The sequence below is a fragment of the Elephantulus edwardii genome, unplaced genomic scaffold (genome assembly GCF_000299155.1).
Source record: "Elephantulus edwardii isolate Elephantulus edwardi_28Jun2011 unplaced genomic scaffold, EleEdw1.0 scaffold00080, whole genome shotgun sequence".
Lineage (NCBI taxonomy): Eukaryota > Metazoa > Chordata > Mammalia > Macroscelidea > Macroscelididae > Elephantulus > Elephantulus edwardii.
The window spans coordinates 3,114,028-3,126,033 of record NW_006399830.1 but is presented as its reverse complement, the minus strand read 5'-3'; the positions used below and the strand labels follow the sequence as shown (position 1 = coordinate 3,126,033).

The 12,006-nt window shown below is 52.6% G+C and overlaps 1 protein-coding gene across 1 annotated transcript in view; it reads right to left on the bottom strand.

Moving 5' to 3' along the window:
- The window catches only part of SDK1 (sidekick cell adhesion molecule 1), a 613,965-nt gene that overhangs the window by 233,006 nt on the left and 368,953 nt on the right, over positions 1 to 12,006 (bottom strand). The window contains exon 6 of the mRNA XM_006889744.1: positions 1,100 to 1,211. Within this exon, the coding sequence (XP_006889806.1) occupies positions 1,100 to 1,211 (112 nt within the window). The remainder of the gene's footprint in view (positions 1 to 1,099; positions 1,212 to 12,006) is intronic.

Genomic DNA, 12,006 nt, shown 5'->3' with positions numbered 1-12,006 from the left:
TGCTGCACCCCGACCTTCACCACCCCAGCCCACCTCCACAGTGCTGCACCCCGACCTTCACCACCCCCAGCCCACTTCCACAATGCTGTACCCCAACCATTACCACCCTCAGCCCACTTCCACAGTGCTGCACCCCGACCTTCACCACCCCCAGCCCACTTCCACAATGCTGTACCCCAACCATTACCACCCTCAGCCTACTTCCACAGTGCTGCACCCTGACCTTCACCGCCCCCAGCCCACCTCCACAGTGCTGCACCCCGACCTTCACCACCCCCAGCCCACTTCCACAATGCTGTACCCCAACCTTCACCGCCCCCAGCCCACCTCCACAGTGCTGCACCCCAACCTTCACCGCCCCAGCCCACCTCCACAGTGCCGCACGCCAGCAGCAGGCAGCCCACCATGGCCACTCCACTCCTAGCTGACCCCCAGGCAGGAGACTGCCTGTCTTCTTTCACAGAGCTGCTCGTGAATCCGAGCTGCAGAGAGCAGCACAGCTCCCACAGGCTACACCTCCAGAGTGCCCACTCCAGCCCCCAGATGCCCACCATGGCTTGAAGAGTGACCGTGTGTCATCTCATCCCAGTGGACTCAGTGCCCCCAAGTGAGGAACCGGGACAGTGGTGACACCGGTGAAATTACTGCCTGCAGTGGGGAGGCCCGAGGACTCCAGGTGGCACCCTGGGTAAGCGCTGGGCTGTCAGTGGTTTGAACCCATCAGCCCTCTGTGGGAAAGATGAATCCTCAGTCCCCTCCCAGCCTAGGAGACCCCATGGGGCAGCTGTACCCCATCCTGGGGTCATATGAGCTGAAACACCCCGCCAGCAGGGGTTACATGGGAGATACATGTTCACTGCCTGGCCAGTGTGTCCCACGCACAGCCACTACCTGGCCACCTATGGGTGCTTGTGTGCAGATTTCAGAGGAGCTTCCAGTACAAGATGGACTAGGAGGAAAGGGCTGGCCATCTCCTTCTGAAAGTCAGGTGGCCACAACCCAGTGGCCACAACAACCCCCAGGGCTGGCACTGGCTCAGTAGTGTGCTGAGTGCCTCCACTGTGCCACCACCAGTGCCCGGCAAAGGCCCAGAGCGTACCTGGCATTGGCTATGCACTCCAGGGTCACCTCGCTGGCTCCGGCCACCACGCTCCTGTTGCCCGGAGGGACCACGATGGTGGGGGCCACGGCTTCCGATGGGCTCATCTCTCCTGCAGTGAAGAGAACAGACCTGGTCACGGGTCTGCAGTGTGGATGCTGCGACTTCAGGGACTTACAAAGCCTCCTGTTCAGTCACGCTGACTGCAGATCCGGAGCCTCGAACCTGACCTCACCCCGCCATGGTCGTGGTCATCCCCACCAGCCAGCAGCCTTCTGAGTGACCCTGGCTTCACCTGCGTCTCACCCAGCCCCCTAAGAGTGTGTCCCCACCAGAAGGTTCTGGAACTGAGCCCATCACATCACCCCACGCGTGCAGTGCTGCGGGGCTTGAATGGCTGAGCCGTCTCCACATTGTTTCCTGTTTTGATCATTTTTCCCTTTGACTGAGTTGAGACCTGTCTTGTTGAGCACTTGGCTGGCCCACTGCTGCCACACCGTTCAGTCCCACCAGTGTTTTAGGCGCTCAGGGCTCTGCGAGCCACACATGTCCCAACAGCAGAGGCCCCTGTTAGCACCCCAAGGCCCAGCCTGCGAGGCTGCCTGCCGCTGACCCCGGCTCTCTTCTCTCACTGATTACCCAGTCCCGTCTTCTTTTCCTGCAAATAAATATCCCACACCAATCTGCATTTTATTGAGTTTCAAAGCACACATAATATAGCTTTTACTTCTAGTGGGGAAGAAATAACTTTTTTCCCCCTCTTCACCTTTCTGTAAACTACATTTCACATCACCATCAAACTACCCTCGGTCTGTGTTACTCTTGTTCATTTAGGAAAGTGAAGGCCAATCCACCATTCTAAGAAGAGAATGACAGCAAGAGGCGAGAATATAAGTGGAGGAGTAGAAACAAATACCATGACTGCATATGCAAAATGCGCCCCCTGGCACTTCCTGCCGCAGTTAGGAGCAGCTGAGAGCACTCTGGTCTGTGGAAGGTTCCAGGTTGCTGGGTTGGTGCCGGGATACAGGGTCATGCAGACACAACAATGGGGAAAGGGTTGGCTTCTTATCAGTGCGGTGAGTCCCCAGTGGAGCCAACGGCCACGCACTCAGCTCCTAACCTTCGCGGCCCAGTCTGCAGGGAGTTATCTGATGACCCACCCACCGGCAGCACCACTCTGCCAGGTCGGACACACCAGCTGCCGCTGGAGAAAGGTGGGAGACGGACCTTCTTTCTCCGTGGATTCGCTGGGGGATCAGCTCTGAGTCAGTTCTGACTCAACTGCCGCGGGAGTGAGTACCACGCATGGCGCTGGCAGCGTGAGCTCACCTGGACATTCCTCCGGAGGCAAGCTGGTGGTCTGCTTCCGACACACTCAGCTTAAAGACCCCCTGGGACCTGCCTCCTGCCTCCGGAGGCAAGCTGGTGGTCTGCTTCCTATACTCTCAGCTTAAAGACCCCCTGGGACCTGAGTCCAGAGGCAAGCTGGTGGTCTGCTTCCAGGGGCAGTTCTACGCTGACATTGCGAGGGGCCCACCAGGGCGGGGCTCGGTGCCCATGCAACGTGTTTGTTCTGTTAGGTGCTGAGGGAGCGATGAGCTGAGCCGGGAAGCCGTGGGACTGGGAGGACCAAGAAGAAGGCTGGGAAGGTGGGCAGAAGTGGGAGTGGCGCCAGCAGGGGGACTTCGGGTTGAAAGGAAAGAGTGGGGACAGCCATGTGGATCAAGAGGAACACTGGCAGGCTCTCCTGCTTTGGGCAGGTCCCCAATACTGGGGCAGGTCTACTGTGTCACACGATGCCACTGGGAGTCCTGCTGACGATGGCCCCCAAGCATCACCATCGCTGTGGGCGACGGCCCTCAGGCTGGACACCACTCCGGGAGGCCGCACACAGGCCACCCTGTGCCCTGTCCCAGAGATCCTCCACCTCCTTGGAACGCAGCCTCATCTGCAGATGGAGCTGGTCCCAAAGCAGCACGTGTCCAGGCCGAGCCAGCAAAGCCCATGCCTTGGTTTTCTCTGCTGAACTTGACGTGCTGTATGTCCTGCTTTGTGGCCTCTCCTGGAGAACTCTGCAGGACCCTGAACAGCAGCTGCCACAGCAGGGAGTGGGGTCAGCTCCGTCCCTGCACCCCCGCAGCCTTCTCTGAGAGGCGACCAGAACACAATGAGGTCAAAGGCTGCCCTTTGCTTAGAGACACACACACACACGGGAGACGCACGTGTGCGGGGAGAGACACCCACGCACCCCAGCGATGCACACACGCATGCCAGCAACGCACACACAGAGGAGACGCTCACACACAGGCCAGCGACGCACACACGTGGGAGACGCACACATGCACACATGCGAGAGATGTACACACACCCCCCAGCGATGCACTCACGAAGGAGACACACACTCACATGCCAGCAATGCATACACGGAGGACACGCACACACGAAGGACACACACACACTCACATGCTAGCGATGCACACATGTGGGGAGAGGCACACACACACGCCAGCAATGCACTCACGGAGGAGACGCACACACACCCCCCTCCCAGCGATGCACACACGGAGAAGATGCACACTCACACGCCAGCAAAGCACACACCACAAGCACGGGCTCCTGTCACCAGGCACCGTCTCTGCCATCACCTTACATGCAGGTGGGTGTGCTTCACGGGAATTGACTTTGTCAGGGAATCTGCAAAGGGAACTACCACAGATGCCAAGAGTAAGCCGTCCGGGTTTTTGCCTCTCCATGTGCCTTTACGTGTGGAGCCTTTATTGATTTACAATAGTCTCTTATACTTGGGAGTGAACCTATCTAGAGGTACAAAAGCCCTGTCCAAAGAAAACTGCAGAGCATTTCTGCAAAACACAAGAAAAGACCTAAAAAGATGGAAAAATGTGCCCTGTTCATGGATAGGAAGACTCAATATAGTGAAAATTACAATTCTACTAAAAACAATCTACATATTCAATATAATCCCAATCAAGATACCAAATTCATTTTTCAAGGATACTGAAAGGGAAATTGTCACATTTATTTGAAGAAGCAAGAAACCCCGAATAAGCAAAACACTTCTGAGAAACAAAACCTCAAAACCTACTACATCGCAGTAGTAACCAAACCAGCATGGTCCTGGTACAAAAACAGGCTCATAGATGAATGGAACAGAATTGAGAATGCAGAAATAGACCCAGCTATCTATGGTCAACTAATATTCGACAAGGAAACCAAAGCTAGCAAATAGGGAGATGACAACCTCTTCAACAAATGCTGCTGGCAAAACTGGCCTGCTACCTGCAGAAAGCTGAAACAGGATCCACATCTCACACCACACACAAAAATCCACTCAAGGTGGATCAGAGACCTGGGAGTAAAGCCCAGAACCAAAAAGTTCATAAGAGACAAACTGGGATCAAGCTTCGAAGCGCTAGTCCTAGCTCTAAAGAGACTACCAAATACAGCTAAAATCGAACAATCTGAAGGGGATAAAATTGATCAATGGGATTTTCTAAAGATTAAATCCATGTATGCATCAAAAAATTTTTCCAAGGGGCAGCTGTGGTGGCCTAGTGGCAAGAAGCTGTGCTGCAATCCTGAAGGCACACAGTTCGAATCCACTAGATGCTCTGCTGGAGAAGTGGAGGCAATCTTCTCCTGTGACAGTCAGATCCAACTCAACAGTATGCAGTAACAGCAAAGCAAAATAATACAAAGAAAAACTTTTTTGAATGAGATTAAAAGAAAACCTGCCAACTGGGAACAAACATTTGGTAATACCATCTCAGACAAGAATCTTGTAATGAAATTTTACCAAATACTCACTCCTGGAAGAAAAAGACTAATAACCCAATTACAAAATAGGCAAAAGACATGGAAAAAATTTTCACAGAGGAAGATATATTAATTACAAACAGACACATGAAGAAATGCTCCAAATCACTGGCAATAGGAGAGATGCAAATCAAAACCACAATGAGATACCATCTCACTCCAATAACAGTGGCAAAGTTTAACAGGGCAGCAAGTAATTAATGTTGGAGAGGATGTGACGAGAAAGGAACTCATGCAAAGTTGGTGGGATAGTGAAATGGTACAGCCATTCTGGAAGGCAGTTTGGCGCTTCCTCAAAAAGCTGACTACAGAAATTCCATATGATCCAGCTATTTCACTATGTGGAATATACCCTGAAAAAATGAGAACTAAGGCACAAATGGAGACTTATACACCAATGTTCAAAGCAGCATTACTGACCATTGCAAGAACATGAAAACAGCCCAGATGTCCAACCACAATCTAATGGATTAAGAAATTATGGTACATTCACACAATGGAATACTATAATGATTTTGTAAATTACTGCTCAACTTGGGAGGGACTGGAGAGCATTATGCTGAGTGAACTAACTCAGTCCCACAGGGTAAACGTGGTCTAGAACCATTCTTGTAGGATGAGTAGAAGGATTCAAGGAGAGGGTAGGACGGAAACTGAGGGATGAGGATGTGTTGGGGGGGGCTCAATCATGCAATTGTACAATTTGATGGGGGGGTGAGGGAAATTGGAAGAACATGTTCTGGGAAACGTTGTGTTTGAATTTTGTAAATAAACTAGTCTAATAATAATAATAAAAAGAATAAGCTCTCAGCCAAAAGCCAACAAGTAAGGCTGTTCTGCGATGCTGGCTGTGCAGTGGGAAGCACCTGACTGCTACCAGCGGCCGCTGGTGTGTCTCCAGCCATGACTGGTGACCCGCTTCTGTAAGCTGTCATCCTAGGGCCCTCTGGGGGGCTCTGCTGTGTCACACAGTCGCCAGGAGTCACACTCAATTCAGCAGGACAAGGTGTCAGGGGATCACAGCTCCGCTGCTCCACAAACCCCAAAACAAACCCAGACCGTGCCCCTGGTGGGTTCTGCCTCATTGCTTTCGGAGGCGGCAGACCTCTGCAGGGGGCAGCCTGTAGGTCAACTGCCTGGTGTCCTGAGGAACAGCAAGTTGTTCTTGCATAAGATGATGAACTTGGGTGAGAAAGATACCTGGGGGCTCTGGGTAGGCAGGCCTGGAAGTCACTGGCTGCTCAAGGCCCGGCCCGTGGGTGGAGACCCCAGATACACAGTGAGGGCATGAAGAGTGAAGGCAGGGGGCGGCTTTGATAGAGCCTCAGGACCATCCGAGTTTGAAGGGCAGGAGAAGGGAATCCATCAGGAAGAAGACTGGAACCTTGTTAGCCTGGTGCATAACTCAGCCCTATGGTCCGACTTTCAGTCTGATGACAGACAGGCTTATAGAAGTCAGGCAGTTCAGTAGGCAGGACGGGTTAAGCTAGAAGGATGAGTGGACCTGAGAATCACTGAAGGAAGTAGGAAGAGTGTTGTTAAAATGAACATCATAAAACAAAATTTGTATGAACGATTGAATGAAAAACCATTTTCTCTGTGAACAACTGTTAAAATTATCGTAAAAATTACAATAAAAAGTTAAAAGTAAGTAAACAACATACTAACATACTTTGGACATATTGTAAGAGACCGGTCCTTGGAGAAGGACATCATGCTTAGGAGGGTAGAGGGACGGCGCAGGAGGCGAAGGCCCTCTACGAGGTGGACTGATTCAGTGACTGGGATAATCGGGATGGGAGTGTCAGAGACAGTGCGACTGGCACAGGACAGAGCAGGGTTTAGGGCTGTTGTACATAGGGTCGCTATGAGTCGCAAGCAACTCAATGGCACCTAACAACAACAACAACAACAAAGAGTGAGAACAGGTGGTCTGAGAAGTGGACGAAAGGAGAGAAAGATGCTATGGACGCAGAGGAGAAAGCATACCGCTTGGTTCAAAGTGCACAGGAACTCCCTATTAAACCTGATTGCTAGGGGCTCCTTGAGCCGACCTCGTGGGGCGGGGTCGCTAGCAGCTGAGGCTGAGAGTGCTGTATAGGAAGCCTGGCCCTGGCCTGCAAGCGTCCCACTGGAGCACACCCATAACGGGCCAGATGGGAGTGCGTGCCTGCACAGGCTGACCACTGCTGCCCCCCCTCCCCGCCCCCGCTTGCTTCCTGACCATAAAAAGGACAGTTTAACTGGCCAGTCTCTCCTGGCCAGCTCCAGGCCTTGCAGGGTGGTTAGTGCTCCTTGGCGGTGGAGGAAAACAGCTCCCAGATTTTCACTCTGAGAACCTGAGGCCACTTCTCAAGGACCTTGGCGACCACCTAGCACTGTCTTTCTCTTTCGAAAGCGCTTCAGTGTTCTGCTGTCAGGGATGCCCGATGTCTTCCACCAGGGGGAGCTAACTCCACAGGGGCAGCCTGTGCTTCTGACTCTTCCCTGGGTGTTACAGTCGAGTCGAATGTGACTCCTAACGACCCTCTGAACGACAGTCTGGACCTATTCAGTGCCATCCTCGTCGTCTCTGACACACTACAGCTCACTGCTACAGTCACTGCATTCATTTATTTCCCCAAAGGTCTTCCTCTCTTTCTCCAACCCTCTTCCTTTCCAAGCACGATGTCCCTCTCCACGCAATAGCCTCTCCTAGCAACATGTACGTGAGACAAAACTTCGTCCTCTGTGCCTCCAGGGGGCACTCTGGCTGCTCTTTCTCCAGGACAGCTGTTTGTTCTTCCGGTAGTCCATGAGATTCTCAGTTCTCATCTTCAACACCACTCAAAGGTATGCATCGTTCTGTCATCCTTACTCATTCTCAGATGCAGAGCAAGTGCTTGAAAAGCCCGTGGCCGGAACCAGGCCCGTAGTCTTCACACTGATATTACTGCTCCTCAGTAATCCGGAGAGGTCCCTGACTGCGGACCTACACGTGTGTATGTATACCCTTATGCACGTGCACCGGTCTCCACAGTGCAAACGGTAAGAAGCTGTCCTGCAATCCCAAAGGCACATGGTATGAACCTACCAACTGCTCTGCAGGAGAAAGGTGGACAATCTCCTCATGCAATTAACTGCCTCTGAAAACCCACTGGAGGGTCAGCTTATGGGTGGCCGCCAAGTCATGTAGACACGGAGGGCCGGTGGCACAGGAGGCTGAGGGCTGGGCTGCTGGTTCAAGGTCATCAGTTGGAACCTACCAGCTGCTCTCGGGGAGAAAGATGAAGTCTCTGCTTCCGTGACAATTTACAGTCTTGGAAACCTAGTGAAGGGTTGTCAGGAACTCCCCCCTTCCAGATATGTATATGTGTGCCTACACAGACACCCCAAATCTTAGCACCGTGGAGTGGATTCCAATGCCTAGCCACCCTCCACCGGGCCCACCTGTAAGTCGTCCTGGGAAGAGACTGCTTCTCTCTCTATCTATCTATCTATCTATCTATCTATCTATCTATCTATCTATCTATATATATATATATATTGGTGGCAGAGTGGTTAATGATGCTAACCAAAGGGTCAATGGTTCAAGCCACCAGTCTGATTCTGTAAAGATTTATAGTCTTGAAAACTGCCTGGGGTGGTTCTATGCCGTCACACTGGGGCTGAGTGAGTTGAAGTGAGCTCAGTGATATATGTGGGATAGTGCACTACATGTTGGGCTGCTAACTGAAGGGTTAATGGTTCTAATCCACCAGCTTCTCCAGCTATCATGGTGGGCAGGCTCCTCCCATAGTTTCAGCTTTAGAAACTTGACAGAGGGTTGCTACGAGTTGGAATTGATGTGATGGAAGTGGGATCTGTGTGTGTGCACACGTGTGTGCGTGTGTGTGTGTACACATGCTTCTCCAAGAATCCACGTTGTTGATAGGTGGTGTCAGTTTCAACCCACAGTAACCGCACAACACACAACACCCCCTCACGATCCCTGCAGCCCCTGAGTGAAGCCATCTCCTTGCTGGTCCTCCTCTCCTTTACCTTCTCCAGGAGCCCACAGCAACTGCTTTTAGTATTTGTATTTATTTTTTTTTTTTCATCAAAAAACATTCAGCAGTGAAAAGCATGCAGGCACAGGCTGACCCAGGCCTTTCTCTGAGACCCCAAGAGCGAGCTTCCCGAGCCGGAATGTGGGCGAGATTAAGGTGCACTTTGTCCTCCAGATTGAAGTAAACAGCTCAGTCTTCTCTTTCCTCCCACCACCACTGCCGTTGTCTCTGGCTGGTTGGTGCCTCCCCACACCCAGCTCCTGTTACATAAGCCCAGGCTAGTTGCTTGCATGGGGAGGCGTCTGAGGAGTCCCACAGGTGGGCTGTGAGGGAGGGGACAAGCTTGCAGGCACACCAGCGACAGACACTGGCTGCTTGTTTAGGGCCCAGCAGCAGGAAGGAGGGAAAAGCGAGGGACATCGCAGGGTAGCCTATTTATGATTTTATCATCACACACTTCTGTTTTTATCTCAATGCAATTCTGGATTTTCCTATATTGACAAGGAACGATAGATAAAATAATACAGCATGACAAACTGCCCGTTGCTTCTTCTCTCTTCGTTTATAACATATTTGGAAATCGTGCACATTTGGAAATGAATGGGATGTAACAAAGAATGCATTTCCCTGAGCTTTTTACTGGGCAGAGAAAAATGAAGGTGGTAAACGGCGTCTGTGCGCTGGCTGCCTTGTTTATTATTTGTTTCAGGAGGAGCGCACATTGATCAGCCTGGGAAGGAATGTGGATTTAGGGACTCCGTAAGTGGACGCCTGAGTGATTCAGCATCTTCCTCGGAAGACAGCCCTCTACTCTGGTTAACCAACACATTAAAGCTCGGGATCTGCCGGCTGGTAGAAGGACCAGAAGCAATTAAAAAAGGAAGAGAACTCGGCGCTGCAGGCGGTTTGGTGAGACCAAAGGCTGACGTGGAGTTTTTTCACAGGATGGGGTCAGTTTTCAGAATGGAGCGCGAGAATAACTACACCGTTAACTGGGAGCAGTAACAGGTTACTTTTTAGCATCAAGAAGAAATGCCTGTGAATAATTTGGCCAATGTGTGACCCTGGACGCAGAGCCGGGGGCCGTGGTGCTAAGTGGAGGCTGGGGGTCACTCAAAGCCCAGGGAGCCCCATCCTTTCAGCTGAGTGGGAGAGCTGCACGGTCAAAGGCATTTTACTGAGCTCAAAGGGTAGACACATTTTTACAGGTTTGAACACCCCAACAAGCCAAGTACCCCCCTGTCCAGTTGTGCGGCTCCACCAAGCTGCAGTGCCCACTGTCCTCGTCCCCACACCGCCAGCGATGGGGTGAAAGTCCTCACCACAGGTCAGCAAATCACCACTGTCAACGTGACAGGCTGCTGGTCAGAGGACCAGCAGTTCAAACCCACACGCTGCTCAGTGGGATGCAGTGGGCAGTCTCTGCCCACGTGAACCTACCTCAAACCTGACAGAGGAGGTCTCCCGAGCAGGGAGCTCAGGGCACGCTTGTACGTACAGTGCTTACTGGTCAGCGCGCCCCGCGCAAGAAGACCAAAGCTCCTTCTCCAAGTGACAGGCAGTGGGGGCTCGGGGCTGAAGTCTTGTCTTCCACGTGGGAGACCCGGGTTAGATTCCCACACAGCACCACTTGGACAGCTCCTGACACCCCGCCTCACTCCGTCTGTCCATGGAGCTTCTAGACACACAGACAAGATGGCAAGGCCTGGCGATCTACTTCCAGGCATGAGCCCTATGGCACACAAAGGTCTTGTCCACATCAGCTGACTAAGGTGCTGTCCACACTGGCAGTGGGCATGGCCCAGGGCCAGCAGCTGTGCAGGCCCCACTTCTGTAAACTGAGGCAGACAGGGCTGGGTTCGTGGTGCGCCGAGGCTGGTCTGTGAGCACGTTAGCACAGCTCTGGGGGCTCATCTCAGCTTTGCCCGGGGAAGGACCATTAGCCTGGCGTGGACTGGCCTGCTGGGTAATTCTCCAGTCTCTCTCGACAGTAGTTACAACAAGAAAACACGGCTCAGGTCTGCTGCTGACGGATCTTTTCCTGCTACCCTGGTTCAGTCAGAGCCCAGGGGCTGCTGGTCAGCGGCTGGAGCTCCTAGCTGGGCCATTCTCTGGCCTCGTCTGTGCTTGACCAAGGGGTGAATGTGCGTAAATGAATGCACCTGGGTGTTGTTCTCAAACTTTCTGTTTACGACGCATCAAGTACAGGCTTCTTCCCTGTGGGTGAGGAGCACAGAGCATCTCAGGGGCCCAGGTTCCTCGGGAGAACAGAGGCAGCCTGTCGTCTGCAGTGACTGGCCTGTCAGTGTCTCCCCGTCTGTCTTGTTTCCACACCCTACAACCTGGGGGTGATCTCCAAACAAAATGGAACACCCAAGGATGCTTACAGCCTTTCTCAGCGTAGAGCCCTGGTCTGAGGCAAGGGGCACCTCCCCGGGCTGTGGCCAGCATCACTTTTGGTTTTCCAACAGATGAGAGAGAAGGAAGCAGAGAATGGGGCTGACACAGAGCCGCCAGGAAAAAGCTGGGTTCGGAGCACGCCCTTCGGATGCGGGGAGGCTCCTAGAACCTGAGATGTACAGACAGACAGCCTGTCCCTCGGGCCTGAACCCTGGATTTGTCCACCTCGCTCTGGGGGGTGAGTAAACAAGCAGCTGTGCTGCCAACGCAAAAGGCAGGCGGTTCAAATCCATCAGCTGCTCTGTGGGAGAAAGAGGAATAATCTCTCTCGGGATTTACTGCCTCTGAAAACCTGCTGAAATCCAACTATTAGTTGGTCTGACTCCACAGAAACAGGGGCCTCTAAACAGTGGGAGCACAAACTTCTGCAGCCTGAAGCCATACATCTGCAGCTCTGCTCCAGCGGCCGAGCACCGAGACAGCCTTCTTGTCTGGTCAAGTGATAACTATCACTGCGTGTGAACGCATCAGCCTCGGAACATGGAGCACTGTCCATGTTTCTCCACCCAGTAACAATGTCCGGTGTCCACGTGTGACTCTGCCCCTGTAACACTGTCCACTGTCCATGTGTGACTCTGCCCC